Source organism: Parasteatoda tepidariorum, chromosome 2 (genome assembly GCF_982258835.1).
Source record: "Parasteatoda tepidariorum strain Cologne lab strain chromosome 2, Ptep-v5.0, whole genome shotgun sequence".
Lineage (NCBI taxonomy): Eukaryota > Metazoa > Arthropoda > Arachnida > Araneae > Theridiidae > Parasteatoda > Parasteatoda tepidariorum.
This window is the reverse complement of record NC_141756.1, coordinates 113997016-114024775: the sequence shown is the minus strand read 5'-3', so window position 1 is coordinate 114024775 and position 27760 is coordinate 113997016. Positions and strand designations below refer to the sequence as shown.

Sequence of the window (27760 nt, the reverse complement as noted above, 5' to 3'; positions counted from 1 at the left end):
AATTAGATTACTGCCAAGAAATTAGAAGAGGTTTTTTCGGGAAAAGGTGAAATTACAGACTTACAATTAAAGTATAACAAGCAAGGAATTTTTCGTCAGTTTGCCTTCATTGGATATAAAACTGAAAAGGAATGCGAAGAAAATCTTTCATAATACTTTTTTTCATGCTTCTAAAATCCAGGTATTTATCCTATTATATTTATTTTCTTTCTTTTTTATTGTAGTGATTATCAAATTTAAAGTTTAACTCCCCATGATTTTAAAATAATGTGTTATATTAACTCAATTGAAAGCATAGTAAATTGTAATTATAAACAGATTTGGCAAGGTTTAGGACAGAAAGGATTAATCCACAGTTTAAACCATCCAGACCAAAACTGTCCAAAACCCTTTTGTTCAAATTATGTCACAAGTTTGTAAAAAATAATATGCAAATTAAACTAAGGTCTCTCTAGGTTTTTCTGAGAGGTACCTTTTTTGTAAAAATTTAAACGTAATTCGGAAAGATTGTATTACCAAATCAACATAAAAATATGGATTTATCGTTTCGTACGGGACTCAAAAATAAAATTTTAACAAGGAGTATTTTGTGAAACTATTGTTTTCCTCAAGATAAATTTGTTAAGGTACTGCTAAATGGTGGTAAATTTGGCCTGGACAGACCCCTGTAAAAAGTTAATTTTTGAACAAGTAACGAAATGAAGACAAGTTTTTGTTTTATTAAAAAAGTTTATTATTATTTCTAATATTGCTTTATGTATCCTTATGCTGAAACATAATTTATTTGTATCAAAAGCATATTTAATGGATAATGTATTCACTTTTATTATTCAATGAATTGTGCAGTTTCAAATGTTATTAATCTTTTCCTATTGCATATTATTTTCCTTTAATAATTTAAATTGTATGAAAAGTATCACACATTTATTAATAAATGTAAATATTATGTATACAACGGCCAGTGGCAGAATCGCAGCAGCACGGTGACATTGTCGCAGAAAGTTACAGAGTCAGAAAGATTTTTCTTTTGAAAATTGAAAAATATATGTATACTTTTCTTTTCTATAGAAATTTACACATAGTATTTTAATCATGCATTTGGATAATCACATTTTGGTGCTCTCAATTTTCGCGGATAGTATGGCACATCAATATAATGTTTTGGTTGTATTTGCGAAAATTATTGATATTGATTTTCATGTGATTTTTAAATATCCCGATATATTTTAAGCAATATGGAAAATTCGAATCGTGCATTTGAGTATATACTTTTTAGGGCAACAATTTTATAGAATTTTTGGCAGTTATTTCTATTGATTTCTCCATAGTTTCCAAATGCGATATTTTTTATACAATAATATTACAACCTAATCTCGAAACGAAGCACACATTTGAGGAGTTTGAATCGCGAGATTTCTTCGGCGATCTTTTTTCGGCAATTACTACTACACAGATTACATGATCTTTAATTACTTTTTTATTGTGATGATTATTTACAAATTGCAAAGAAAATAATTCGGGCGTTCCCCCTCCCTCAACAAAATCCGAGAATATCGCCCATAATATTAGAATAAAAAATTACTACATGTTCAATTAAAAAGGATTATATAGTTGTTGTTTTTTTTTGTAAACCAGCGCTTTTGTTATTTTAAATTAATAACATTTATGTTTATTATTAAAAGTATTTTGCAGAAAGATATTTATTCCTAGAGAGTTTTGTCACAGATAGCTCGAAAAAATTCTGCCTTAAGGGTACAATGGTTACATATATAAGATTTTTATCTCTTAACAATGTTCAAGGTTTTGGACAGTTTAAGGCAGTTTAGTACAGTTTATGTCCTGTCCAAAACCCCTACCTTGATTATAAACTTTTTTATGCACCAAAATGAATGAAAACCTGAATAGGCTTAGATCTGAATTCTAATTTGACAGAGTGAATAGTTACATTCGCCAAAATATATATTCTTCTTCTTGGGCACTACAGCCTATGACAGGCCAAGGCTGTCCCAATAAGTTTTTGCCATCTTGATCTATTAGAATATACATTACTAAAATTAATTAGACTATATTAATGAGTAAAATAAGTAGAGATTAGCCTGTATCCATGTTTATGATGTTCTGTATTTTGTATTTGAAAACAGGGGTGCTAAAAATTCTCAGGGCCTATTATTTTTTTTAGACTCAACTTTTTTTTATTTGATATATACTGGTAAAATCCAGTAAAGTTGGCAGCTATGTCTAATAGCTGCCAACTCTACTGAATTTTACCAGTTTCTCCTGGTCTGCTGGTTTAATAAAAATTCCTCTGGTTATTGTACATTTTAGAAAATTCCCTAAAACTGAGTAAGTTTCCTTTAAAAAATCCCCATTGAAATAGAATTTTTGAAGATTATTGCTTGTTTAAATATTTAAATAAGTGTCACTATTACACAATAAAGCAAGCCTCATTTATAAAATTCAGTTGAATGCCTATCTAAAATCTTTGATGAAATGAATGCCTATTACTATTCAAAATTATGAATAAACATAATACATAACATTTCAAGATCATTTAATGTAAAATCATGACTGAAAAATATTGCAGTTTTTCTATTTTGATAACTTCAAAAATCCTTAAAATTCAGTATATGTAAAATATTTAGTATATTTTGCAACAATTATCTTGAAATTTATATTATTTCGTAAAATCTACTGGATTTTTTCCTTTCCGTGTTGGCAGCTATGCTTAAAATGATAGTGTTTTTTTTTTTACAATAGTTTTTTTTTGCAAATTTTTCAAAATACTTTTAGAAAGCAAAGCTTATGTTGTTAATTGATTTTTCTTTAACAAGGGAATAAAAATTCATTTGACTTTACACAATTTTAGAATAAACTAGAATATGTGTTAAAAATAATGGAACTATTAAATAAACAAATTGACATAGTTATTTGTATTATACTTAACATTACAAAAAATATGTGTTAAAGTACCTGGTACTTGACTGTGTGTTAAAGTACCTGGTACTTAAAATCAATGAATACATTTTATATCAATGATTACATTTTACATCAATAAAGAAACATTGACATAAATAAAGTCCAACTTAGAAATGGTCAAATTTTGGCCATCAAGAGATTTATTAATACTTCGATATATTTCAGAAATATTTGTTCTCTATATTGGATCATTTATATATCGGATGGGTGATCACTTAGATCAGCCTCCAAACAGATTGAGGGTGGTCGATATTGGTCCTCGTTAAACCGTTTTACTGTCTCGGGATGGTGGGGTGAGAAAGCAAAGGATCATTCCCTTCCACAGAGGATCGAAACTAGGATGGTATGTCTTCGGACCATGCTCGAGGATATTTCCCAGTTCTTCTCCAATAGTTAGAACTCATTGGAGGACAGAGTAGAAATCTATTGTGTTTTCTGATAAAAGTTAGTTCTGCCTTGGTGCTAGTGATAGCTGTATATAGATTAGAAGGAGGCCAGGTGAGTTTCTAGACACTTTGGGCCTATATCTGGAATTATGGTCTGGGGAGCAATTTGCTATGACAACAGGAGCACTCTCACGCTTATTCCATGCACCTTGACTGCAAATTTGTACGTCCGTCTGGTGATTCTACCTGTTTTGTCACCATTCATGAGCGGCATTCAAGGTAGTATTTTCCAACAGGATAATGCTCATCCTCATACTGCTGTTGTAACCCAACATGCTCTTACAGAATGTTAACACGTTGCCTTGGCCTTCTAGATCACCAGATCTTGCACCAATCGGACACATATGGGACACGACATCCACAATTAACATTAACTATCTCTGTATTAAGTATTAACTGACTAAATGCAACAGGGATGGTGCACCATTCCACAAAATGACGTAGGGCATCTGCATGACACAATGCATGCTTGCATTCAAAATTCTGGTGGTTACACCAGTTATTAATATACCAGTATTTCACATTTGAAATGGTTTTTCTCTTAATTGCATTAATCTTGAAATTTTAATAAATTAAATATGTTACTGAAACAAAGGCATTGCCGAAATTTCATTACTCCACAATAAATTTTTCTTGGTGTTGGGATTTTCTTTTCCTGAATGTATTTTACTCAACATAAATTAAATACTTTTATCTTTGGTTAAATAACTAACCTTGATCTACATATGTTTTAAAAATTCTTTAATTGAAGAAAATTTTCTTTAATAAGTTCACACCTTGAATTAGTATATCTACATTTAGTAATCTTGATGTTATAATTTCAATGCTTATTGATGTTAGTCATGTGGAAAGTATTATGTTAGTTATGTGGTTTTTTAAAATTATTTTATTATTATTTAAGATTATTTATTAAAATTATTGTAAATTATTTTTTATCACAAATTTACAGTTGTAATTAATATTTTTTTCTTCACAGGTGGAGATTTGTTCAAATTTGGGGACACAAATAAGCCAAAGTCCTGGAAAAAATCTTTAGAATTCAAGAAATCAAAGGAAAAAGAGCAGACAAAAGTAAAAAATTAAAAAAAAATTATTAAACTTCTTTGCAATTGGTTGAAATTATTTATTTGAGGGCTGACCAGTAGCTTACTTTTTAAGTTAGTCCCTAAAAAAAAATCCACATTATCACTTAGAGATATGTCCCCTTTTCTCTAACTCTTCATGACATAAATTAAACTTTTTCTCAAATTTTATAGGTAAATGATTTAGATTTGCTAGCAGCATGGCTTGTTTGTTCAAAACTTTCTCAATTGACATAGGATTCAACAAAACTTGAATACCATTCTGATGATAAAATACATGTAACTCTAATAAATTAAACTTCCAGTTTTTTTTTTTAATACAATTCCAATGAACAAGCAATAAATTTGCTCTCCAAGTAATATCTCCAAACTTGGGGCATCTGAGGAGCCCTTAAATGTTTCTAGTTAAATTTTCTTTATATAGAACCAAACTTAGCTTATGTAGAACCAAACAAGTTAAGAAAGGAGTAGAATGGAATTAAGTTCTAAAGAAGGCCTTAGCTCCCAAAGAGCTTTGAATCAATAAAGGAAAAGAAAAACGATTTTCCTGCAGCATAATTCCTAATATTAAAAGCAAAACACACCAATTTTGCTCAGATTTGATGCTCTCTTCAAATATTAATATTTAAATTAATAAACAGTTGTGTTTTACCAGTCTCTGCCTACAATACTGTTAGCTTTGGTTAGACTTCATATGAATTGTCAAAGAAAATATGAAGCACTGTTATTCTATAAAATGCTTGAAGTTTTTTTGACAAAGTATGAAATTTGAGAATTATTATATACTTTCCCTAGGCATTCTATAAAATGACAAATGTAAGGTATACAAAAAGGTCCTGATAAGGCTGTTATATAAATGATGTGCATTCCTTAAAAATACAAATGTTATACTGAAGAATTAATTAGAGGGCCACTAAAAAAATTGAAATAAAAATATATAAACTAAAATTAAAGTTTTACGAAACAAAATTTATACCTTCCTTATAAAGGGAAATAAAATTTTCAAATCAAAAAACGAAATTTAAAAACAGTGTTTCAACATGGTAGGCTTGAAGGAAATTTTGAATTACATTACATTTACATATGAATTACATTTGAAACGAATTTAATACATTACCAGATTTTCACTTGGCATTCCACAAAATTCCCTAGGAAATGTTTGAAATATGATTCGTATCATGCATTGTCAGCTAGTTCTTGGCATTATATACAATGCCTAGGCATTCTTTGCTGGTAAATTATTAAATTTAAGTTACGGAAAGTAACATAACTGGACACCTTAAGAGTTTTATTTGGTACAAACAGTTCTCCTTCAGATTTGATTCCAACTATTATTATATTTATTGTTTTTTTTTTTTTAAGGAAACCATACCACTATTTAAAATTTTCCTATTTGTCTCTAACAATATTTTCAATAAAAAATTTACCATATTTCTATTCATTGATTTATTCTGTTTATATTAAAATGGTTTTAAACCATTCATTATTATATGCATTCTGTAGTAAAGCTGTAGGTTTTTTTTTTTATTATTGTTTATTATTTATTTTATTTTTTGTTTGGGTTATGTATGGATTTCAAAATCTTTAGTTTTTATTGTTTTATTTTTATATGAAACATTTAAATTATTATAATTTTCCCATTTTTCTCAAAAAAGTTTTATGTGGAAAAAAATTTACCACAATTAATTATTAAAATTGATTACAACTACATTAAAATGCTTCCATCTGCAACTAAATGGTTCAAGTGCCGCTCATTACACCATTACAATTTTCTGTAAGAACAATTTTGTAGATTAATGATTTTAGTATTCATTTAGTTTTTTTTAAGCATATATTGGATTTTTATTTATTTGATTTATTTATTTTTAGAAAACTTGCTAGAGTTTCTTCATTTTTCAGTTACTGAAATAATATTTTCAATTAAAAATTTTGCCATGTCTAAATATAAAAATACTACTTACTGTGTACATCAAAATGGTTTATATAGTTTATTACTCATCTTTGTACATTTGTTATTAATTTGTCATAAGGTTTCAAATCAACCTCATCAATTAATCTTTCCATTTTATTTGCAGGATGTGAATGTTAAGTCATTGAAAAAAAAAATGATTTTGTACCTGATGAAGTAAGACTGAGTTATATCCTAAATTACTTTTTCAATTCCTACTATTAGTTCACACTCTTTTGATATCTTGACACTGGATGTTAATACAGTTTTTTCAAGTATTAATTCATTAATTAAATAGGGATGAGGGAAAAACGAAATTTCTGATTGGTTAATTTGTCATAAGGTTTCAAATCAACCTCATCAATTAATCTTTACATTTTATTTGCAGGATGTGAATGTTCAGTCATTGAAAAAAAATGATTTTGTACCTGATGAAGTAAGACTGAGTTATATCCTAAATTACTTTTTCAATTCCTACTATTAGTTCACACTCTTTCGATATCTTGACACTGGATGTTAATACAGTTTTTTCAAGTATTAATTCATTAATTAAATAAGGATGAGGGAAAAACGAAATTTCTGATTGGTTAATTTGTCATAAGGTTTCAAATCAACCTCATCAATTAATCTTTACATTTTATTTGCAGGATGTGAATGTTAAGTCATTGAAAAAAAAATGATTTTGTACCTGATGAGGTAAGACTGAGTTATATCCTAAATTACTTTTTCAATTCCTACTATTAGTTCACACTCTTTCGATATCTTGACACTGGATGTTAATACAGTTTTTTCAAGTATTAATTCATTAATTAAATAGGGATGAGGGAAAAACGAAATTTCTGATTGGTTAATTTGTCATAAGGTTTCAAATCAACCTCATCATTTAATCTTTACATTTTATTTGCAGGATGTGAATGTTCAGTCATTGAAAAAAAATGATTTTGTACCTGATGAAGTAAGACTGAGTTATATCCTAAATTACTTTTTCAATTCCTACTATTAGTTCACACTCTTTCGATATCTTGACACTGGATGTTAATACAGTTTTTTCAAGTATTAATTCATTAATTAAATAGGGATGAGGGAAAAACGAAATTTCTGATTGGTTAATTTGTCATAAGGTTTCAAATCAACCTCATCAATTAATCTTTACATTTTATTTGCAGGATGTGAATGTTAAGTCATTGAAAAAAAAATGATTTTGTACCTGATGAGGTAAGACTGAGTTATATCCTAAATTACTTTTTCAATTCCTACTATTAGTTCACACTCTTTCGATATCTTGACACTGGATGTTAATACAGTTTTTTCAAGTATTAATTCATTAATTAAATAGGGATGAGGGAAAAACGAAATTTCTGATTGGTTAATTTGTCATAAGGTTTCAAATCAACCTCATCATTTAATCTTTACATTTTATTTGCAGGATGTGAATGTTCAGTCATTGAAAAAAAATGATTTTGTACCTGATGAAGTAAGACTGAGTTATATCCTAAATTACTTTTTCAATTCCTACTATTAGTTCACACTCTTTCGATATCTTGACACTGGATGTTAATACAGTTTTTTCAAGTATTAATTCATTAATTAAATAGGGATGAGGGAAAAACGAAATTTCTGATTGGTTAAGCGTCAGTCATCATTTTACATTTTAATATAAGCCATTCAGTTTTTCACATATTTTAAAAATAACATCAGTGATTATTTCTGATTTATAGCACTATTTGAACAAAAGAATAGTTTACTGTGCACACTTAAATATTTAATTATTTAATATTCTTTGTGTCCGATAAATTTAATAAAGAACATTAAGTGGTAGCACGTGTGTTCTACGTCACCCAATGTATACTTTTATGGTTATCTGATACCATGTACCTTTTTTTCCCAATTCCTTCTATTAGTTCACACTCTTCCCATATTTTGTTCGAATTTTCTATCCTTAACAAAATAGTTTTTATTGATCCATTTAAGTTCAAATACATTTTTTAAAACTTTATGTTAATACAGTTTTTTTTTCAAATATTATTTCATTAATTAAATTTAACTTATTAATTTTTGTTATGTGTGACAGAAAAAAATTCTAATTATTTAATAAAAAGTAACTAAAATAAATTTTTTCTTTGTTAGCCTAAGTAGGAAATATTTACATTTTTCTTTTTATATTACTTGTTTATTGTAATGTTTGCTATCATATATTGGGTATTTTTTGTGTAACTCAACCCAAAAAATAAAAAGCATAATTTATTTTTAAAAAGAGTATCTTTAATGTGAGAAAAATACGAAATCTTCATGAAAAAACATGTAAAAAAATTCTTTCATTAATAATTCATTTGATATGTTATATCATTTAGTATTTTATATTTTCTGACACGAAGATATGCATAACATACGCAGACACAGTTTGTGTAAATTTTGCTAGCATCACGGAAATTTTTTTAGTTTAACTCATTATAAAGAGAGAAAAAACTCTATATTTTCTCTATTTTACCCTGAATTTAGTATAATATAATGTTTTAAACATATCACTCTTTTTCTTAGATGGCAACATTAAATTTTGTAATTTGAGTCAAGCTTGCATCTTTCAATGATAAAATATGTTGAAACAATTCATTTTTAATGCTCTTTTTTTGTACAGTTATATTGTAAAGTGAGAAGTGCAAGAGTAGAAGAACTGAAAAGTGGTTCTTATAAAAATATTTATTAAATGTTAGCATCGAAATATTTCTGAGTCGTTTATAATAATTAACATCAGGGTTTAAACTAGTTACATGGGTCAAGAGTTAAAACTAGTTACATGGGTCAGTAAATTGATTGTGCTGAAATTATGATTTTGAGTTCCCTTTTTATTTTATCTATGTCTGCTGATACAGTTTTAAAATTATTATTTTTTTCAGCTTAAAAATGATCCCCAATTCAAGGAATATCTTGGAATTAATCAAGATAGAAAATCTAAACCTGTGTGGGGAGAAGACGTTGATTTAAATAGTTCTGATTCAGAGTCTAGTCAAGAAGACTCTGAAGAAGAAGACAATACTGGTAAGTATTATTTAAGTATCGATAATGCATACCTGCCAAGTTTCCTGTATCTTTTTTAACAAAGACTCCTGTGTTTTACGACTATCTCCTGTTTACCTGTATATTTGGTGCTTTTCATCTCCATGTAAAGCAAATGTGGGTTAGTTCCATCAAAATGTCTTCCACGATTGCAATTTTTTCCTAATACTTGATTTATACTTATTTCCTAATACATGATACTTATTTCCTAATACATGATGTATCAAAACTTTACTCTTAGCCCAAAAATTGTCACTAGAATGTCGCCAAAAAATCTCCCTTATTTTATTTCTCGAATGTTGGCAGGTATGTTATTAGATTTAAAATAAATAATTACTTAAAAATTTATTAAACAAAATAAATGTAACAAATACAAGACTTAGAATTAGGTTAATTATATGAAATATGCAAAATTACCTTCCTGTAAATTGAAATTTCATCATTGTTTTAATAAAACAATTCATTGTGGTCTATGATTTTAAAGAATTCAAAATAGCGGACCTTCGTTACTTTTTGAATCTAGAGCTTAATTTTCATAGATAAAGAGCATTTCCACATTGATATATGAGGCAGATTAGGCTGCCAAAACAACCGCTTTCCGACTTGCTAGAGAACACAAATATCCGAAAAAACTCTTAAGTCTTATGACTATGCAGATTTCATTTGCCTTCTGACCGTTATGAGCAGAGTTTATTTCTTGATCAGCATTGAACAGCCAACCCTTATTTAGGGTGTATGACTATCACTGTTCATCTCACAATACTGAACTAAACCCAGAAGACAAAGGAACTCTTGGACAAACTAATTTTCATGAATGACTTTTATTTTTTCATGCATTTGCAATGTTCATGGAACAGAGAATCTAGCCCGACCTATGATCCTTTTACCACTGAGAATATTTTACGCCAGTACTAATGAAAGGTTTGAGCGCTGGGACCGGCTGTTACTGAGAGTCAAACCTGGGTTCACCTCGTTCAGAGTTGGGTGTTTTTTCAAATAATTCCACTGTGACTGACATAACATTTTGATAAATTTTCTTCTTTTTGAACTTTTTTTCACTGATAAATATTTAATAATTGTGTAAAATTATGTGTAACGTTTTTCAATAGCCTAATATTATTATGCTTGTATGAAAAGGGGAAAAAAATGATATAATTATTTAGAATATAAAATGTGACTGGGGTACTTAAAAGGACATGGAGTAAAACATTATGTCTTTATTTTGAAATTCTCCTTTTAAGGACTTTTATATACTTATTTAAGGAGGTCAGAGCATTCACCTTTCAATAGGGTAAACCGAGTTCAAATCCCAGCGATAGCTGGTCAATACAAATTCTGCATCTAGTTTGCACCGACCACTGTGCTGACATAAAATATCCTCTGGGGTAGACAGCTGTTTGGCGCAGCATGTCCTTATTTGAACTTTGTGCCATTAAACCCTACATTCAATCAATCAATCAACTGGGGTAGACAGATCACGGGTTAGAATCCCCTTGCCGGGAGGCTAACTATGGGAAGTTGTCATGGTTTTCCTCACCATGTGACACAAACGCCTGTTTGTTCCATCAAAAAGTCCTCCACAAAGGCAAATATCTCCCAAAATTTGCTCCAGGAGTTTCCTTGTCTTCTGGATTGGGTTCAAAATTGCAAGGCCACGAAGTTGAACATTAGTAGTCGTAAACCCAAAAATTAGATCGGTCGTCGAATGACGGTTATAAAAAAAAACTTATTTTAAAAAACTTCAAATTAACAATAAACACATGAAATGACAAGTAGAAAGTGGCAAGTAGAAGAAAAGCTTCCCTGAATGATGTTACAATTTTTATGTGACTGATGTTACAAATACGAACTATATTCACATTTTAATATTTTTTTTATTATTATTATCACAAAATACTTCAAAACTACTATGTTTCATTTATATCTTATAAGTAGTTAATAAAAACTAATAAATTTGTTAATAGGGGATGCTATTAACTGTTTACTTTTTGTTATGCTGTCCTTTGTATCAAGCAATTTCCTTTCCTTCAAACTGTAAGCGCATTTTGTTAAATTTTGATTAACTAGAGTACTTAAATTTCCACTGGTACTCATTGCCTGAGGACAATACAAGTTTCTTCATCTCTCCAAGCAGAACAGGGTTGCCATTCTACTGGGAAAACCTGGTAGGTACAGGGAAATTAGAAATCACCTAAAATAACAAGGAATTTTGATTTTTTATTTTACAAACTGGGAAAATACAGGGAATTTTGTCTCTTATTTTTGTCTTTTAAACAGGGTTCCCACGGGTCTGAGAGAACAGGGAAAAATATTTCCTGTCAGGGAATTTTATTTTAACTCCAAAAATCAGGGAATAGTCAGGGGAAGTTGCAATTTTTTTTACAAAAACCTGGAATGCTTCTATATTATACCTGGAAAATAGCCAGTCTTAAATTTGTCAGTAACAGTAATCGGTTATTGATATTCTAGTTAAATAATTCTTACATCGATTACAATTATTTGTTGTAAAAATTTCACATTTTAGTCAAAATGAAATGTTCCCATCCTCATTTAATAATATTTTGTGTGATGAAAGTATAGTCTCAATTTTCATTGAAGTTTACCTGGTATACCTAGAAAAGTCAGGGAAATTTTTTTTTTGCAAATTGAGTGGGAACCCTGCTTAAAAAATGGTGACTACCCATCTATGGGATATTTAAGGATGATATTCCAACTATACTAAACTATTTTGTTTACTATAGCATTACTGTTTAGCTGTTCCTTTCTTTCCCTGTGTTTTTCCAGCAATTAAAACTAGTATAGTTAGCCTAATATAGCTCACACAAGAGTGCAGTAATTGTGTTTCCTCTCAATATATGTACAGGGAAATTTTTTTATAGCTTTGAGTGGCAACCCAGCAAAATTTATTGCCAAAAATAGCTTATTGTCCATTGAAATTTCTACCAGTTTTGACTTGCTCACTACTGTAAGCAGTATTTATGTCTCACCCTTATTCTCAATGCTATTGTACTGTCAGCCTTATTATCAATCAAAATTTCATCTACTTTTGCAATAGCTTAAGTGCTCTAATTGCTTTTGAATCTGATGCCAATTCAAGCTTGTTAACCAAATTTTTATGGAAAACTTTTGTTGTTCAGTTCATATATCAAAATTCCAACCACTTCAACTTGCTCAAAATTAATATATCTGTTAACCTGGAAATGCTCAGAATATTTAAAGTAATAATAACAACTTAATAATAACAATTAACGATTCTGAACAACAATTTACAGAGTTGCACTACACAGGAAAAACCTGGAAAGCACAGGGAATTTAAAAATCCCCTAAAATGCAGGGTATTTCGAGTTTTTATTTAGAAACTGGGAGTTTTGTTTATTATTTTTTGTCTTTTAAAAAAGGGTTACCACTCGGAGTGCAGTCTTTGGAATGTTTAAAGATGATATTCAGGTATACCTAACTAATTCATTTACTATAGCATCATTTAAGTATGTTCCTATTTTTCTCTACGTTTTTTCCAGCAATTGAAAAGAGTTCTTTGTCAGAAACTAGTTATTTTAGAATGATCATGTAAAGTCTTTAAAATAATTTTGCATTTTGTTAATGTATATAGTGCTTAAAAATATTTTTTGAGTGCTTAAAAAGTACTACTTTAATTGTGCTTGTTTTTTTTTTTTTTTTTGTTGTTCAAAGAGAGAGAGAGAGAGAGATTTGGCTACGCATGTATGTAACTGAACTCAACACTCTATGTAACTGAAATACAATCTTATACAAACCTGATCACAAAATAATTTGTTTTTAGAAAACGAATGTTTTAGAAAGAAGTATAACAGTTTAGAGACTTCTTATTTGTTTTAATAAGTTCCCCATACTTTTCAATAAGAAAAAAAAATGAAACTTAAGGTCATGTTATATGAACTTTTCTTTGCCTTAAATTTATAATTTGGTTTAATCTATAATTTATTATTTATAATTCATTTTATTGTTTTTTTCTTTTTTCATTTGCATTTTAGATCTTTCAAATGCAGATAAAAAACAAAGTCAAGCGGAACAACGAAGTATTTCTGTAAGTTTTTTTTTTCATTAATTTATTATTATTATTTTTATCACATGTCTATAAAACCTTTATCCAGTTTGAATTTGCACTGTAAGAAGTGCACTGTAATTTTAAATTACCTTGAATAAAAATTCCGTTTTTATGTCAACCCATTGATGACGCACCATTTCAATAAATATTTATTAACACTGTGACCTATATTTTTCACTAATTTTATTTTTATGCTATAGTTAAGAGTTCTAAAGACATTCATAAATTGGTAATAATTCAATTGGAGTAACCAATTAAACCATTCAAGATTTTTTTAAAACTTAAAGCGGTTATTGACAAATGAATCTTTTTAAAAATGTATAATTAGCCCTTTTGAGATTTATCATATGTTTTAATGATAGATTAAAGATGCAAGTCAGTAAATTATAAAAAAGAATGAAACAAATTGCATAAAAAAACTAATGATCAACTAAATGGTTAGTTCATTGATTGCCTATACGGGCCACATTATTTCTTAAATATAATTTTTTTGTGTTTTGATGAGTGTAATGTAAGCATATTTCAATAAAAACAATTCTATAAAACTATGCTTTTCCTAAAATGAGTTAAAGTGAGAGAGAGAGCAATTCATTCATTATAAGAAAAGCATACATAACTTGATCATAAAACATCAGAATGGTAATTTTAGTTGCTTTAATTTAAAAAACTTTCTATAATTTTTAAACAAATAATTTTTCAAATTAAATTTTTTGTTTTGTTAAAGTGGTTTGGTTTTATAGAAATAAATGGCATTTATTCTATAAATTATTAGTAAGAGTACAATATATTAAAAAAGAATGAATTTTGTAAAAGTTATATTTGTCGTCTTTAAAGCAAAGCATCTTGACCAACAGCATCATGGTCATCATTGTGTCCATCAATCTAAATGGGCCACCAGGTATAGTGTCCTGCACAAAAGCTTTTGGTAAGCCATTCTTCGAGGCTTTTAGTGCATAGATTGTTAGATAAAAAATGTGTTTCCTGTGTCCAGGGTAGCAGTAAAAATACTACTGGAAAACCTGGAATTCTTAGGGTTAATTCGTTATCTTTTCTCAAACTTCTTAGAGTACTAGCAGTTAATAATAATTATAATTTAACTTTAATCAATAAATTATGATGAAAGGAAACTTTTTTTTCTAACCAATCTTATAAAATTTATACAACAGTGCTGTCCTTTGTTTTACTTACCATCAGTATAGGAATTAATAATTTTGTTATTTTTACTTTTTATATTAAGCTGGCATTTTTTAAAATTGAATTTCTTAAAGCATAAAGTTAATAAACATTTATTATTATTTATAATAATATTAAGGGATAATTACAGCCAACTCAGAATCTCTCAAAACTCTCAAACTTCACGAATTGTCGTTACCCAACCCCATCTGCCGTTCGTTTACAATTGTTGTGCTGCTAAAGCCATCACGTTCTCGTCTTCGTTTGAATTTTCTTAATTAAATCCAACTATTTATTAGATGATAAATAACTATTTGAAAACAAAGATATGTGTAATAAAGTGTGCATTAATGTAGCTTAATAAAAATGTGGGTTTAATTTAATGTATTTTTATTATTGTTAAATTTCAATGGTACCCACTAAAACATTAATAGTTAACAAAATTTTCTAATTCTGAATATTTTTTAGTTCAATAAAAAAGGTGTTCGAATGAGTTTTGGATTCCTGATATTACTTATTAAAATGATGAGTTATAAATACAAAATAATTTGTTTTTTCATTTTCATTTAGCCTTGTTAATCTTAATTTTAAAGTATATTACAAATTCATTATTTTCATGCTAAGTGAAAGAAATGTAGAATAAATTTTTACATAGAATAGTTTTAGATTTTAAAAATGTCGAAAAGCTTAAGTTATTAATTTCTTTTCTATTCATTTATTCGAGCTTGAATTTAATGCAGGTAATTAGCTTCAGCTTAGTACCCTTTTAAAAAGCTTGTGATCCCAACAAAACTTTTAATTCATTCTTTCAAAAAAAGTTTTTTAAGTTGAAGGAATAAAAGAAGAAATTAATATATTTCAGTTTAAATTAACTTAATTTCAATTGCGTTATAAGAGTATGGAAATCAAGCAGTATATTCATTTAGCAAAACTTTCCACAGACTAATAAAATTTATTTAATCTATTTTTAGGTAGAAAGAAAAGAAGATCAAAAAGATTCTCTTAAATCAACAACAGACAAACAGGTTAATTATTTAATTTACAGTAAAAGTGTGTTATACGACTATTCCTAAAAAAAGACAGAATTTTCGTTATAGTGAGCTTGTCATTGCAATCAATTTGTGCATTTGACATTAATACAGCAAGTATAAAAGGAAATTTTATCTCCTTTGTTTTGAACAGCTTTTTAGATTGAAAAAAAAATTATGAAGTATTTGACTACATTTAGAGTATACTACAGAGTATTAGAATGAGGTGTGTAATAGTTTTTTAGGTCATTGATGACCATGATTCTGGATTTTTCACTAACCACGATCCAGAAGTTTCTGGTTGTCCTAGGTCCAGAAATTTCAAGAAATCATCGATCACATTTATGTATAAATATTCTTGTATATTTTATTTAAAAATATTAGAACTAAAATTTATGCTTGGAATCTCTTACATTTGTAAATATATTTTCTGGTAGAATAATAAATGTGAATAGAGATAAAAGTAAACTTATATATAATTATTCATTTAAATTATACTGCATATAATTTATTTAGAATTGCATGTTGCGAAAATATAAATGATTTAAATTTATAAAGACATTAATATTTTTAAAATACATCATTAATGATTTTACTCAAAAAATTTTCAGGATGTTTGAGTTGGGCTCACAATTACCTCTGAATTAATAAAAACTTTCTTCAATTTTGCTTATAAAACAGTAGAATATTTGTAATACAGAACATGAATAATACAGAAAAAATTCTCCAAGTATGCTAGAACAATTTATTTTTTACATTATTTCTGAAGAAACTGCTATTTCAAAAGCTGAGAAAACCAAAATAAATAAATTTGTTTGAGCAGATCCTTAAAATTTCTGAGTACTTCTCATTTAAAGATTAGAAACATGTATTTCCCTTAAAAAAAATAACTTTTCTCAATTTGAATTCGCAATTTGTGGCTCATTATAAGCATATAATATTTGTATCTTTTAATATAAGCTTTATGATGGCAACTTTCTTTTATTATGTTTGTGAAACTCCATTGCTTTGAAATGAAAGTGTTTGGGTTCAGAAGTAAAAAAAAATTAGACCGAATTAGCTATGCATATAGCTAGTACACTTTTAAGTTGTCATTTCTTATAATATACAAGAAACTGGAGCATTCAATTGTGTTTTCCCAATTCAACTGTGTTCAATTGTCTTTTTCTTTTCAATTTTTCAAGTTTTTTTTTTTTTGTCTTAAAATTAAAAAAAAAAAAAGATTTGTGTTCTTTTAATTTCTAGATGATTCTAAAAATACTTAGTGTCTGACTGATATATTTAATTTTTTTTTTAAAAAATTGGTTTATGCATTATTAATTTTTATATGACGTACTAATCATACTATTATCTAAAATTCGTATTCATCCTTACAATTAAAATGCTAGATTTCTTTAATAATGTTTAATTTTCCTTTTTATTATAAAAATTTCAAATTAAAATCAAACTTAAAAGCAAGCATAAATATATAGAAAGTTACTTGAGTCTATTACCAGGGGATAGAGCTGAAATGTCAAAAAAATTTTGACTCCTAAATTCCTTTAAAGTTTATTAGGGGTGCACAGCTTTTTTGAGTGTAGGGTGACATGCACAGCAGATTGACCAATGAAGGGCCGCATACCAAAGTATTTAGACAGACAAGTTGACAGCAATTGTATATAGTAATTGTTATATAAACATCATTGTTCTAGTCACTGAATTCTTTTTTCAGTTACCCTTGTCATATGTTTGTATAAAATTAAATACTTTTGAATGTTTAAAATTAGAAACTTCGAAACCGATTACTTGGGGAGAAAAACAGGATCAGAAAATAAGAATCAATTTATCAGAAAAAAATTTCAATAAATTTCAATGACAAAAAAGCTAAGGGAAAATTCATGTTTTTTATCATATTAAATAATACAAAAGTCCATTTAAACATGAATTTTAACATTAAAATATTTGTTCATAGAATTAAATTTGAAAAATAAATATTCCAGTTATTAAAATAAATATAAAATAAAGTTTAATACTTTGATTTAAAGTCAGTTTATAGTGTTAAAATTAAAACAAAACCCCTTCAGCTGAAAATAAAATTACGCATTTAGTAGGGAATATTCTTTAACTTAAAAATATTTTAATTTTAAATTAATTATAAGAGGCAGGGGTTGAGATAGGGAAGCAAAAAGAAAGAAAGAAAACATTAATTTTGAAGGAACTATTTTCCTTAATAATAATAATAATAAACTATTAAGATACTTATTTACAACTCTTTATGACCAATACTTTTTTAACATGACAATTTATTATTTACAATAAATACATTTATATGTTAACAATTAATTAAAATTTACATTACTTTATGAAACTTATCTTGATTAAATTTTTTTACTGTTAAAATTTTATGATGTACAAATCATTTCCCAGCATATGATACTGCCCGCGGGCTGCAGACTGTCTACCCCTAAAGTATATTATTATTTAGTGTATTATTGTTTATTATATAGTATATTATATTGTAGTATATAATTGTATATTTTTCTTTTTACAAAATCACTGTTATTCCTCTATGTACCAATATTATTTTCAAAGAATTAGTCCTAATGAAACTAAGATTTTATAATTTTTAATTTCCATATTATTATTTTGCGGAAAAATATAAGGAGTTGTTTACGGTAAAGCTTACCAACTTACCTTATCAATGCCAAAAGGTATATGTTAATTAATACTCAAAATCAAAAATTAATCTCATTTTTTTAAATTTAGTTCTTTGTTTGACAATGTTAATCTGTCTTTTTAGGCACAAATCAAAAAATTCTTCAATTCTCTCAAAATAGCTAGTCTTCATCTTCCACCGAAAAGAAAAGGTTTCAAAATTTAAACACATTTTATAGAAATCTTATCGTTTATTTTTAAATACTATCAACGTTTTTTCTTGTTTATTTTAGGTTTTGCATTTGTAGGCTTTAAAACAGAAAAAGATATGAAGCAAGCCCTGATTAAAAATAAAGGGTTTTTAAGTAAGCCTTCTAATTATAATAATTTTAATGATATTATGATGCATCATAGTTAGGTATGAACAAAACTAAGTTATAATTTTTGTAATGCATCATAGTTTTGTTTCTACTCAACTTAATTTTGTATATATATTCCAATCGTTTTAATGTCTAACATATATTTTTGTCGTTCAGAAAAGGATGAATATAAGTGTTTGTAAGCAATTGTGTAGTGTGACTGATGCACGTTAAACCTGTCCAGTCACAAAGTCTTCCATGTTCCCATAACAAATTATACCTATGGGGGTACTGAACGAGAAGTTTCCTTGTCTTCTGGATTGGTTCAAAGCTACGGAGTTGAACATTAGTAGTCTTAATTCCAAAATTGGGTCGGTTGTTCAACGACGATTTTAAAGTAAAATATTACTACATGTTATCTACTCATGTATGCAAACAATTCTATTATGAACCAAACCAATTAAAATAAGCTTTAAAGTTATAACTACTTTATTAAACTATTTTATTTATTTGTCCATCTGCTACTTCTAATAAAGGATGAAAATAGAAATAGCATTCCTCAAAATGAACGATTGGGATTTTATTAATCATTCATTACAATAACTCAGTTCAAATACTTCATCCGGGAGTTCCTTTGTCTTCTGAACTGGGTTCAAATTCACAAAGCTGCGTAGTTGAACATTAGTAACCGTAGTTAACTACCAAGAAATGTAGTTCATAATTGTAGTTAACTGCCAAGAAATGTAGTTTTTCTCACCACGACTCATAGCAAATACAATAAGGAAGTTGAAGGAAATTTTATTGTGGAGAAACTGGAACTAGTGAGAATGAATAAACTGGTTTGAGTTATCTTCTTAGAGAGTTGATTACCTGCCACCTTATGTATAGCAAATGTTGGTTTTACATTTCCTCTTACGTGTCTAAATTTTATTATAAATGTATTATTTTTGTACAAATTGTTTAGCCTGATTACTTTTGTAACTTTTAAGAGAACACCCTACCGCAGAAGAAAATTTGGTAGCAAATTCTCCTTCTTTACTAATTTAAAAGTTAAAAGAAACATAAAGTGAGTTCAGACAAACATAGAGTAAGTCATGAAGTTTCAATTGCTGAAAAAATTCTTCGAAATATTAAAATGCAAACCGACTATTAGAAGAGAACTTCTCCATTGCGTCATCCTAAGTTATCATCTCATCATTTATTTTAATTCAGATATTTTGAAAATTTCCTTTCAATATTTGAAACTTCCATGGCTTACTCTAGGTATGACGAAAAATTTCTTCCACGGTATAGCATCCTCTTAAAGTTAGCATGTAAACTAATGCTTTAATATTTTTATTAGATGGTCGTTGTGTACAGGTGTTAAAATACATTCAAAAATGTGAATCTGATGGAAAACCTGAGCAAAGTGAGAAGGTGAGAGAATTTACTCTTTCATACAAAAAAGTCTTATAATTCATTTTTTTAGTGTATTGTTTTTTATATTTTTTTGTGTTCTTTTAATATAAAAAAAAATGTTATAGAATTCTATTCTCATGATTAAATCAAGGTTGCCACTCTACTGGGAAAACCTGGAGAATACATGGAATTCAAAAATTACCTAAAATAACACAGAATTTTGAATTTTTCTTTAGAAACTGAGAATTTTGTTTCGTATTTTTGCCTTTTAAAAAATTGTAACCAAGCGAAGTGAAATCTATGATTTATTTAAGGATGGTATTTCAGCTATTTTAAAATAGTTCATTTACCATAGCATTATTTGTTTTGAGTATGTTCACCTGTTCGTTTTTTCATAAATAATAAAAAAAAATAACGTCACTAATAGCAATTAAATAACATCATAGCATTTTTTTGTTTCGTGTATGTTCTAAACTAAACACAGTGACGCGACAGCCCATGGAGGGCCAATGCTTACTGTGCCCATCTAATTTTTTTTGTCCATGGGCTCTGGGGTGCGGGAGCAGATGTACCGGTCAGGTGGTCAGCCAAACGCGCAACCCCCAGTGTTTAGTTCCCAAGCATGCTTGGTACTCATTTATTGACCCACTGAAGGGATAAAAGGCTGAGTCAACCTTGCCAGGCCCGAGGATCGAACTCAGAACCTGTGGCACTGGAGCTCGAGGCGCTACCACTCAGCCACCGGGTGTTTAGTGTTATTTTTATCTCTTAAGTTTTTTCAGCAATTATAAAAGTATTATAGTTAGCCCAATAGAGCTCATGCTACAAACAATATATTCAGAGAAAAAAAACAGTGATCGTTTTTTTTTCTCTGAATATATTGTTTGTAGTATGTATAGGAAAAACATGTGGAATTATTTTTTCCAGATTTGGCTCGCAACCTTGCTGATTAATTAGAGCTAAATGTGACAGGGTGTGTAATGTTTTTAAAAAGTGTTTAAAGACACTTATTTTGATTTAAATTTTTTAAAAGACCTTAAAGGTACTTTTTTTTAATTTGGGGTTTGTAAAAAGTGTTTAATTTTCTGTCTTTTAAAAAGATTTTTTCTTTGCTGTGTCGATTGTCGTTCTAAATTACATAAAGTGCATGATTTTGACTGCAATTTCTCTGCAATATTTATCAGACACTAGTTATTTTATCATGATTATGTAAAGTTTGTGAAAATGTTTTTGAATTTTATTGATTTTATGTTCGTAAATTAAGAACTTTAAATGATAGAAAGAAATAATTTTTATTACTGCACAGATCCTAATTATGATTTTTTTTATGGAAAGTGATTCAAAATATTTTTTGAGTGCTTAAAAAGTACCTAAAAAGTGCTTATTTTTTGTTGAAAAATCTGGCTGTTCACCCTGTTTGATATTTCAAAACCCAAAGAGTTGAATAAAACACTGTTATATTTACTAGTAATTTTATTTTACTATTTTTTTAACGCCTGATAAAGAACTAAATGAAGAACTTCTTTCAGAGGTAAATACTTTTAGATGGCTGTAGATTTTATTAAAACAGTGCTATTCAGAAAGTTATTATTTTATGATTATTGTTATTATTTTCCTTTCTTTACATTCTGTTTTGTCCTTACCAAACAAAAAATTATGTATTGTTAGTGGAAAGATATTTATTTTTAAACTAACAATTTGTGAAGTTTGATAGTTACAACTCATTAAAAATTTCGCTTTATCAGTAATGTGTGCTGCCTTTAAAATTTCTAATTCAAACTTATACTTCCTTTAAGTTTTGTCACATGTAATACATAAAGTTTGCAAGATTTAGTACAGAATTTAATAATGCATGATTTAAGCCGTCCTATCCAAAACTGTCTTAAACTGTCCAAAACTTTTTTATTCAAATTATGTCACAATTTTAAGAAAAATATTGGGGAAAATAAAAGCTTAATTTTTGAACTGGAAGCAAAGTGAAGAGAAGTTCTTGCTTTATTTAAAAAGTTTATTATTATTTCGAATATTGCATTATTTATCCTTATGCAAAAACATAATTCATCAGTATTAAAAGCATATTTAAAATATAATGTATTCACTTTTGTTGTTCAATGAATTGTAGAGCTTCAAAAGTTATAAATGTTTTCCTATTATGTTATATTATTTTCCTTTAATAAGTTAAAGCAAAGTGTTTAAAAAGTATAAAATATTTATTAATAAATGTAATTATTATGTGTACAATGGTTACACAAATAGAATTTTTAGCCTTTTACCAATGTTCAAGGTTTTGGACAGTAAAGCCCATATGTCCTGTCCAAAACTAGTTTTGGACGACCTAAACTCCAACCCTGTAGTAATAATGTAATTGAGTGATGTCTGCTGTCATTCCAATTTATTAAAATTAAAATAAATTTTTGCTGAGAGTAAAAATATGCATTGCTTAAATGTATGCATGCAAATTATGCATGATGTAAATTTTGCATTAGTAAAAATATGCATGATTTCTTGAGCAGTGAGATTTATGATTAATTATGTAGAATTGTTTTCATTTAAATGCTTAGCTCATTTAGAGTTACGTTACAATCAATCTCTTTAAATAAAATAAAAAAAGATATTTTTTTATTCATATCATAAATTAATCCATTTTATTTTAAATCTTTATAGAATTAAACATAGCTAATGCAATGTTGACATTGAAATGATATTTACTTCATGAAAACACTAAAACTATGTACTAAAAATTAAAATGAACTTAAAATAAGCAAAATTTTATTGAAAATAACAAACAGACAAACAATATATGCATTGTATTTAAAGCTGAAATTTGATTTTCACATTTATTCCTAAATCCCTTCAAAACAATTCATCAAAAAAAAAAGATGTTGACTGGGAATTTTTCAAAGTTCTTAGTGATGCATCAGTTACTGAACTTTTTGATATTACTATTACTTTTTTTCCTACAGCATCAGCAATTTGGTTTTCTTGGATTGTATTAGAATTAGATAGTATTAGAAGTAAGATAATTTTCATCGATATTTACATTATCATAAAAGTTAGAAAAATTTCATTTTGAAAAAAAAAAAATGTTTATCAGGCTTTTTCACTCAAAAAGCAGGTTTGTTGCATCAAAAAGTCCTGCACAAAGGCAAATTTCTCCCAATACTTTATTCAGGAGTTCCCTTGTTTTCAAAATTACAAGGCTACAAAGTTGAACCTTAGTAGTCGCAAACCAAAAAATGAGTCCGTTGTTCAACGACGGTTATAAAAAAAGTGAAATATAGTTTAAGTGATTATAAATAATGTTTCCAAAAATTCTTCTTAGGATTAAGATTTATATACATATTTTTTTACTTCCCTAAATGTAAGTGCTTCAATTACTTTCAATTTTGACTTACACGTATCAAAACTTTACTCGTAGCCCAAAAAATATTGCTAGTGAAATCTTTATTTTATTTCTCCAATGTTGGCAGGCTCACAAATAGAATCTCCCAAACTGGCTGTAAAATGTATAGACTTACCATCAAACTTGAAATTTTTATTACATGTCTTACTCACTGCTCATATCTTTTTTTTTTTTTTTTCGTCCGTTTTGTAAAATTCTATTTTAGACAGGAAGAATTTATATTCGAAATCTCTGCTATACTGTAACAAAAGTTGATATCGAACCATTTTGTAAAATATGGTAAGTGGGATATTGATTTATCCATTAAAGTTTATGTTCTGCACTATAAATAGCCCCCATGTATTCTGAATCATTACTGATCATAGGTCCAATTGCTGAGCTTCATATGCCAATTGATTTCAATACAAGAAAGTCTAAAGGTTTTGCTTTTGTGACATTTATGTTTGCCGAACATGCAGTGAAGACCTTCTCAGAGTTGGATGGTACAATATTTCATGTAATTTATACATTAGAAAGAATGTTTAGTAATATTTCTGTTTTTACATGCAGCTAAAGTAAAAATAGCCCTCTTCTTAAATATTTATTAAAATGAAAAGTAACAATTCTGTTACTGGTGTCAAGTTCATTATTCCTCCGAGCATCAATTGTAATCATTTTTGTTTTCTTTATGGAAGTACAAGTTATTTGTGCGTATAAATTGGAATAAAAAAGTTTGGTTAGCTTTGAATAGGGAATCTGTGCACCTGGAAAGTAATGGTTTTTGGTATTGAACAAAATTTGTCATGATTTTAAGTAATTTTCTTTAAAAAATCATGTTGAGTCACGGGTTTAGGTCGTCTAAAAATCAAGTTTTTAAAATGGAATTTACCCTCTTGCCCAATTTCACAGTAAAATTTAAAATGTTTTTATCCTGTTCTTTAAAAATTATGGTGTTCTTTCAAAAAATGAAAGAAAGAACATCATTTCTAGAGCGAATTATCTTTTATGCTCCTGTAATTTCAGATTTTTTTTATTTTATGAATTTGAAATTCTAGCTTAGGCTTTTTATATTACACCTAATTTTAAGAAGATATAAAACAGCTTTAAATAAGTACATATATCAGACAGTATTTAGTTATTTGCTTTTGTATTTTTTTCCAGCTGTTTTATTACTTCAACTCTTCTACTCTGTTTTTTAAGTTTAAAATCTATAAATATGAAGATGCAAAGTATAGCAGTTTTGGTTATCATTTCAATTAATGTTATTATAATGATTTTTTAAATTTATTGTTTTGTTTTTGTCAGAGAAAATAGTAACTTCGTTAAGTCAAGGAAAGTAGTAAAAAGTCATGAATTTGAAATTTTAAAATGTAGCAGATACTCTGTGTTTAGTACTTTTTATGTGTAGCTGAAGTAAAAATAGCCATCTTAAATATTTATTAAAATGAAAAGTAACTATTCTGTTACTGGTCAAGTTCATTGTTCCTCCGAGCATCAATTGTAATAATTTTTGGTTTGTTTATGGTAATGCAGTTTCTTATAAATTTGTACAAATAAATTGGAATGAAAAAGTTTGGTTAGCTTTGAAACCAATGAAATTTAAATCACAATGGTCACTCTGTTTAGGATTTATTTTCTGAATAATAGTTAGATATACCAGTTCTTGATGTAATGTAATGTTTAATTTTCTAGTTATTTTCTTATATTTGTCATAATTTGCTGCTTAATCTTTTTATTGTATTTGTTTACACTATATGTTTTAATTATGCATTCCTAAGTTATAAATGTATTAGTCAATATTCCTATTATTAGAGTTCACACTCTCCTTATATCTTCTTCAAAAATTCAATCGTTAATAAAATACTTTTTAATTCAACCACTCAAGTTCGAATACATTTTTACTTTTAGTGGATGATGTTAATACAATTTTTTCAAATATTAATTCATTCATTAAATAGGGATGAGCGAATAACCAAATGAATTTTTCTTATTTGGTTAAGCGTTAGTCACTGTTTTAAATTCAATTAATGATAACATTAGTTATAATTTCTAACTTTTAGCTCTATTTGAGCAAAAAAAAGTTTATTGCACACAATTGAGTATTTAATTATTTTATATTCTCTGTGTCAGATATATTCAATAAAAAACATTAAGTGGTAGCATTTTTTTCCCAAATATTAATTCATTAGTTAAATTTAATTCCTTAATTTTAGTTTTATATGGGAGAAATTTTTTTTTAATTATTTAGTAAAAAGTAACTAAAATAAATTTTTTCTTTGTTGAACTAAGTAGGAATTGATTTTAATATTTTTTTTTATATTACTTTCTTTTCAATAAAACCTATATATTTTTACAAATACAGCTTTGTTGTTTAATTTAGCCCACAACATATTATTATATAGTTGCTCACTATCGAAAACTGGTTTTGTATTCCTAATTCATTGTATTTTGTTTCATTATCTGATATGTCTTTTTAAATTTTCAGGGTCGACTCCTTCACTTAATACCCACTAGAGCGAAAAAAGAATTTGAATCCAATGAAAGTGGTTTGTAAATTATTTTAATTAATGTGTCTTTCCTCTTGTGACAATTAATGAAAATTCTGTAGAAGATAATAAAATTCTAAAAGCAACAATTCTCTGCATTAATTTTACAATCTCTTAAGCAAACCAAAATTGTTACATTTATTAGATTTTATTTCTAATGCTCCTGATGATTTTTAATTTTTTCTGTATTTAATAATATAAATACTTATGTGCATATTCTTGTGTTTTAAACTATTCTTATTTAAAAATTATTTTAAAACATTAATATTGAGCTGCTCCAGATATACATTGCATGTTTAGTAGTTGAATGGAATGATATGTGAAAGCTATGTAACAAATTCTATATAATCCAAAGTCTCATGTTTCTAGGTTTACAATATCTTATTCTGCATTTTAAAAATAAATTAGATAAATTCAAATTCTATATAGTCCAAAGCCCAGGGTTGCCACAGGTGACTAAAATGTGACTATTTTTGGCCTGAGGTGACTATGGCAACTTTCTTTGCCTGAAAAGGCAAGCAAGAAAGCAACTATTTTTAAGAAAAGGAAACTACTGGGAGACTTTTCTGTACTCTTAGCTATGTTTTTTAGCATAAATTGGGTTGACAACCTACAGCCCTGACACAATGAGTATTTTTTTCTCAAAAAAAATTTTTGAATTGCAAATTTGAATCATCACTTTTTAATGCGTTCAATTTGAGAGTCTATTTTAATTGTGAATCTATTCTGTTTCTGTTTAATTGTGAATCTACAAAATTCTGCATGTTCTAAAAAAAAAAAATTCATACGATCTTACGAAGGGAGAGAATTTTGAGTTTGAGTAATCACTTTTCACAATATATGTATGTATGCATATATATATATCTGCTGAATAAATTACAGATAATAGGTAAGAAAATTTAGAAAAAGTTTTTTTTTTTTTAATGAAAATGTTTTTTTTAATGAATTTTAGTAATTAAAAGTATTTTATTTTCTTCAAATATACTTATTTTTTTTTATACAAAAATTTAGTGCTAGAACACTAACGTTTATATAAATATTGTCATATTTGCCACCCACCCACTTCACCAAATGGATCATGGAATTATGACAATTTTGTCATTTAATAAAATTTTAGTTATACAGTAGAGAACCAATTATCCGGGATGCTCGGGACCATCGCTATCCCCGGTTTTCTGGATCGACAAACAAGTGTCGTTAATCGATGTTTCATCTAACCCGAATTACAAGGTAAAAAGTGTAACACATTTATTTTATAGTAAGAGAAAAAAGAATAGTACTCCTGAATTTTAAAAAAAAAAAATGGTAGAAAAATAACATCTAGAAGAATTAAAAAAAATTGCAAGTTTAGACAATAAAAATAAGTTCAAAAAATACAAAATTCTCATATTTATTTTTTTAAAATAATTACAATTCCTAAACTAACTAATATAAACAAAACCAATGATTAAATAACGCAATATATTTCATGCATAATTATAACTAACTAACTCCCTGGCATTACAGTCCATGTTGGACCATGGCCTCACTAACAGTTTTCCTCCAAAGTCGCCTGTTTATAGCTCTTTGTTTCCAGTTTCGGACTTTCAGAGTCTTAAGGTCTTTTTCCACCTCGTCAAACCATCTTTTGACCGGCCTTCCGATTTTCCT

General features: G+C 27.7%; 1 protein-coding gene across 1 annotated transcript in view; it reads left to right on the top strand.

Moving 5' to 3' along the window:
* Window positions 1-3511: 3511 nt before the first annotated feature.
* Window positions 3512-27760, top strand: part of LOC107445794 (uncharacterized) — a 35768-nt gene continuing 11519 nt past the window's right edge. Inside the window, exons 1-7 of the mRNA XM_087156704.1 lie at window positions 3512-3710; window positions 4399-4493; window positions 6841-6888; window positions 9347-9488; window positions 13517-13569; window positions 15735-15788; window positions 26050-26110. Of these exons, the coding sequence (XP_087012830.1) occupies window positions 3512-3710; window positions 4399-4493; window positions 6841-6888; window positions 9347-9488; window positions 13517-13569; window positions 15735-15788; window positions 26050-26110 (652 nt within the window). The remainder of the gene's footprint in view (window positions 3711-4398; window positions 4494-6840; window positions 6889-9346; window positions 9489-13516; window positions 13570-15734; window positions 15789-26049; window positions 26111-27760) is intronic.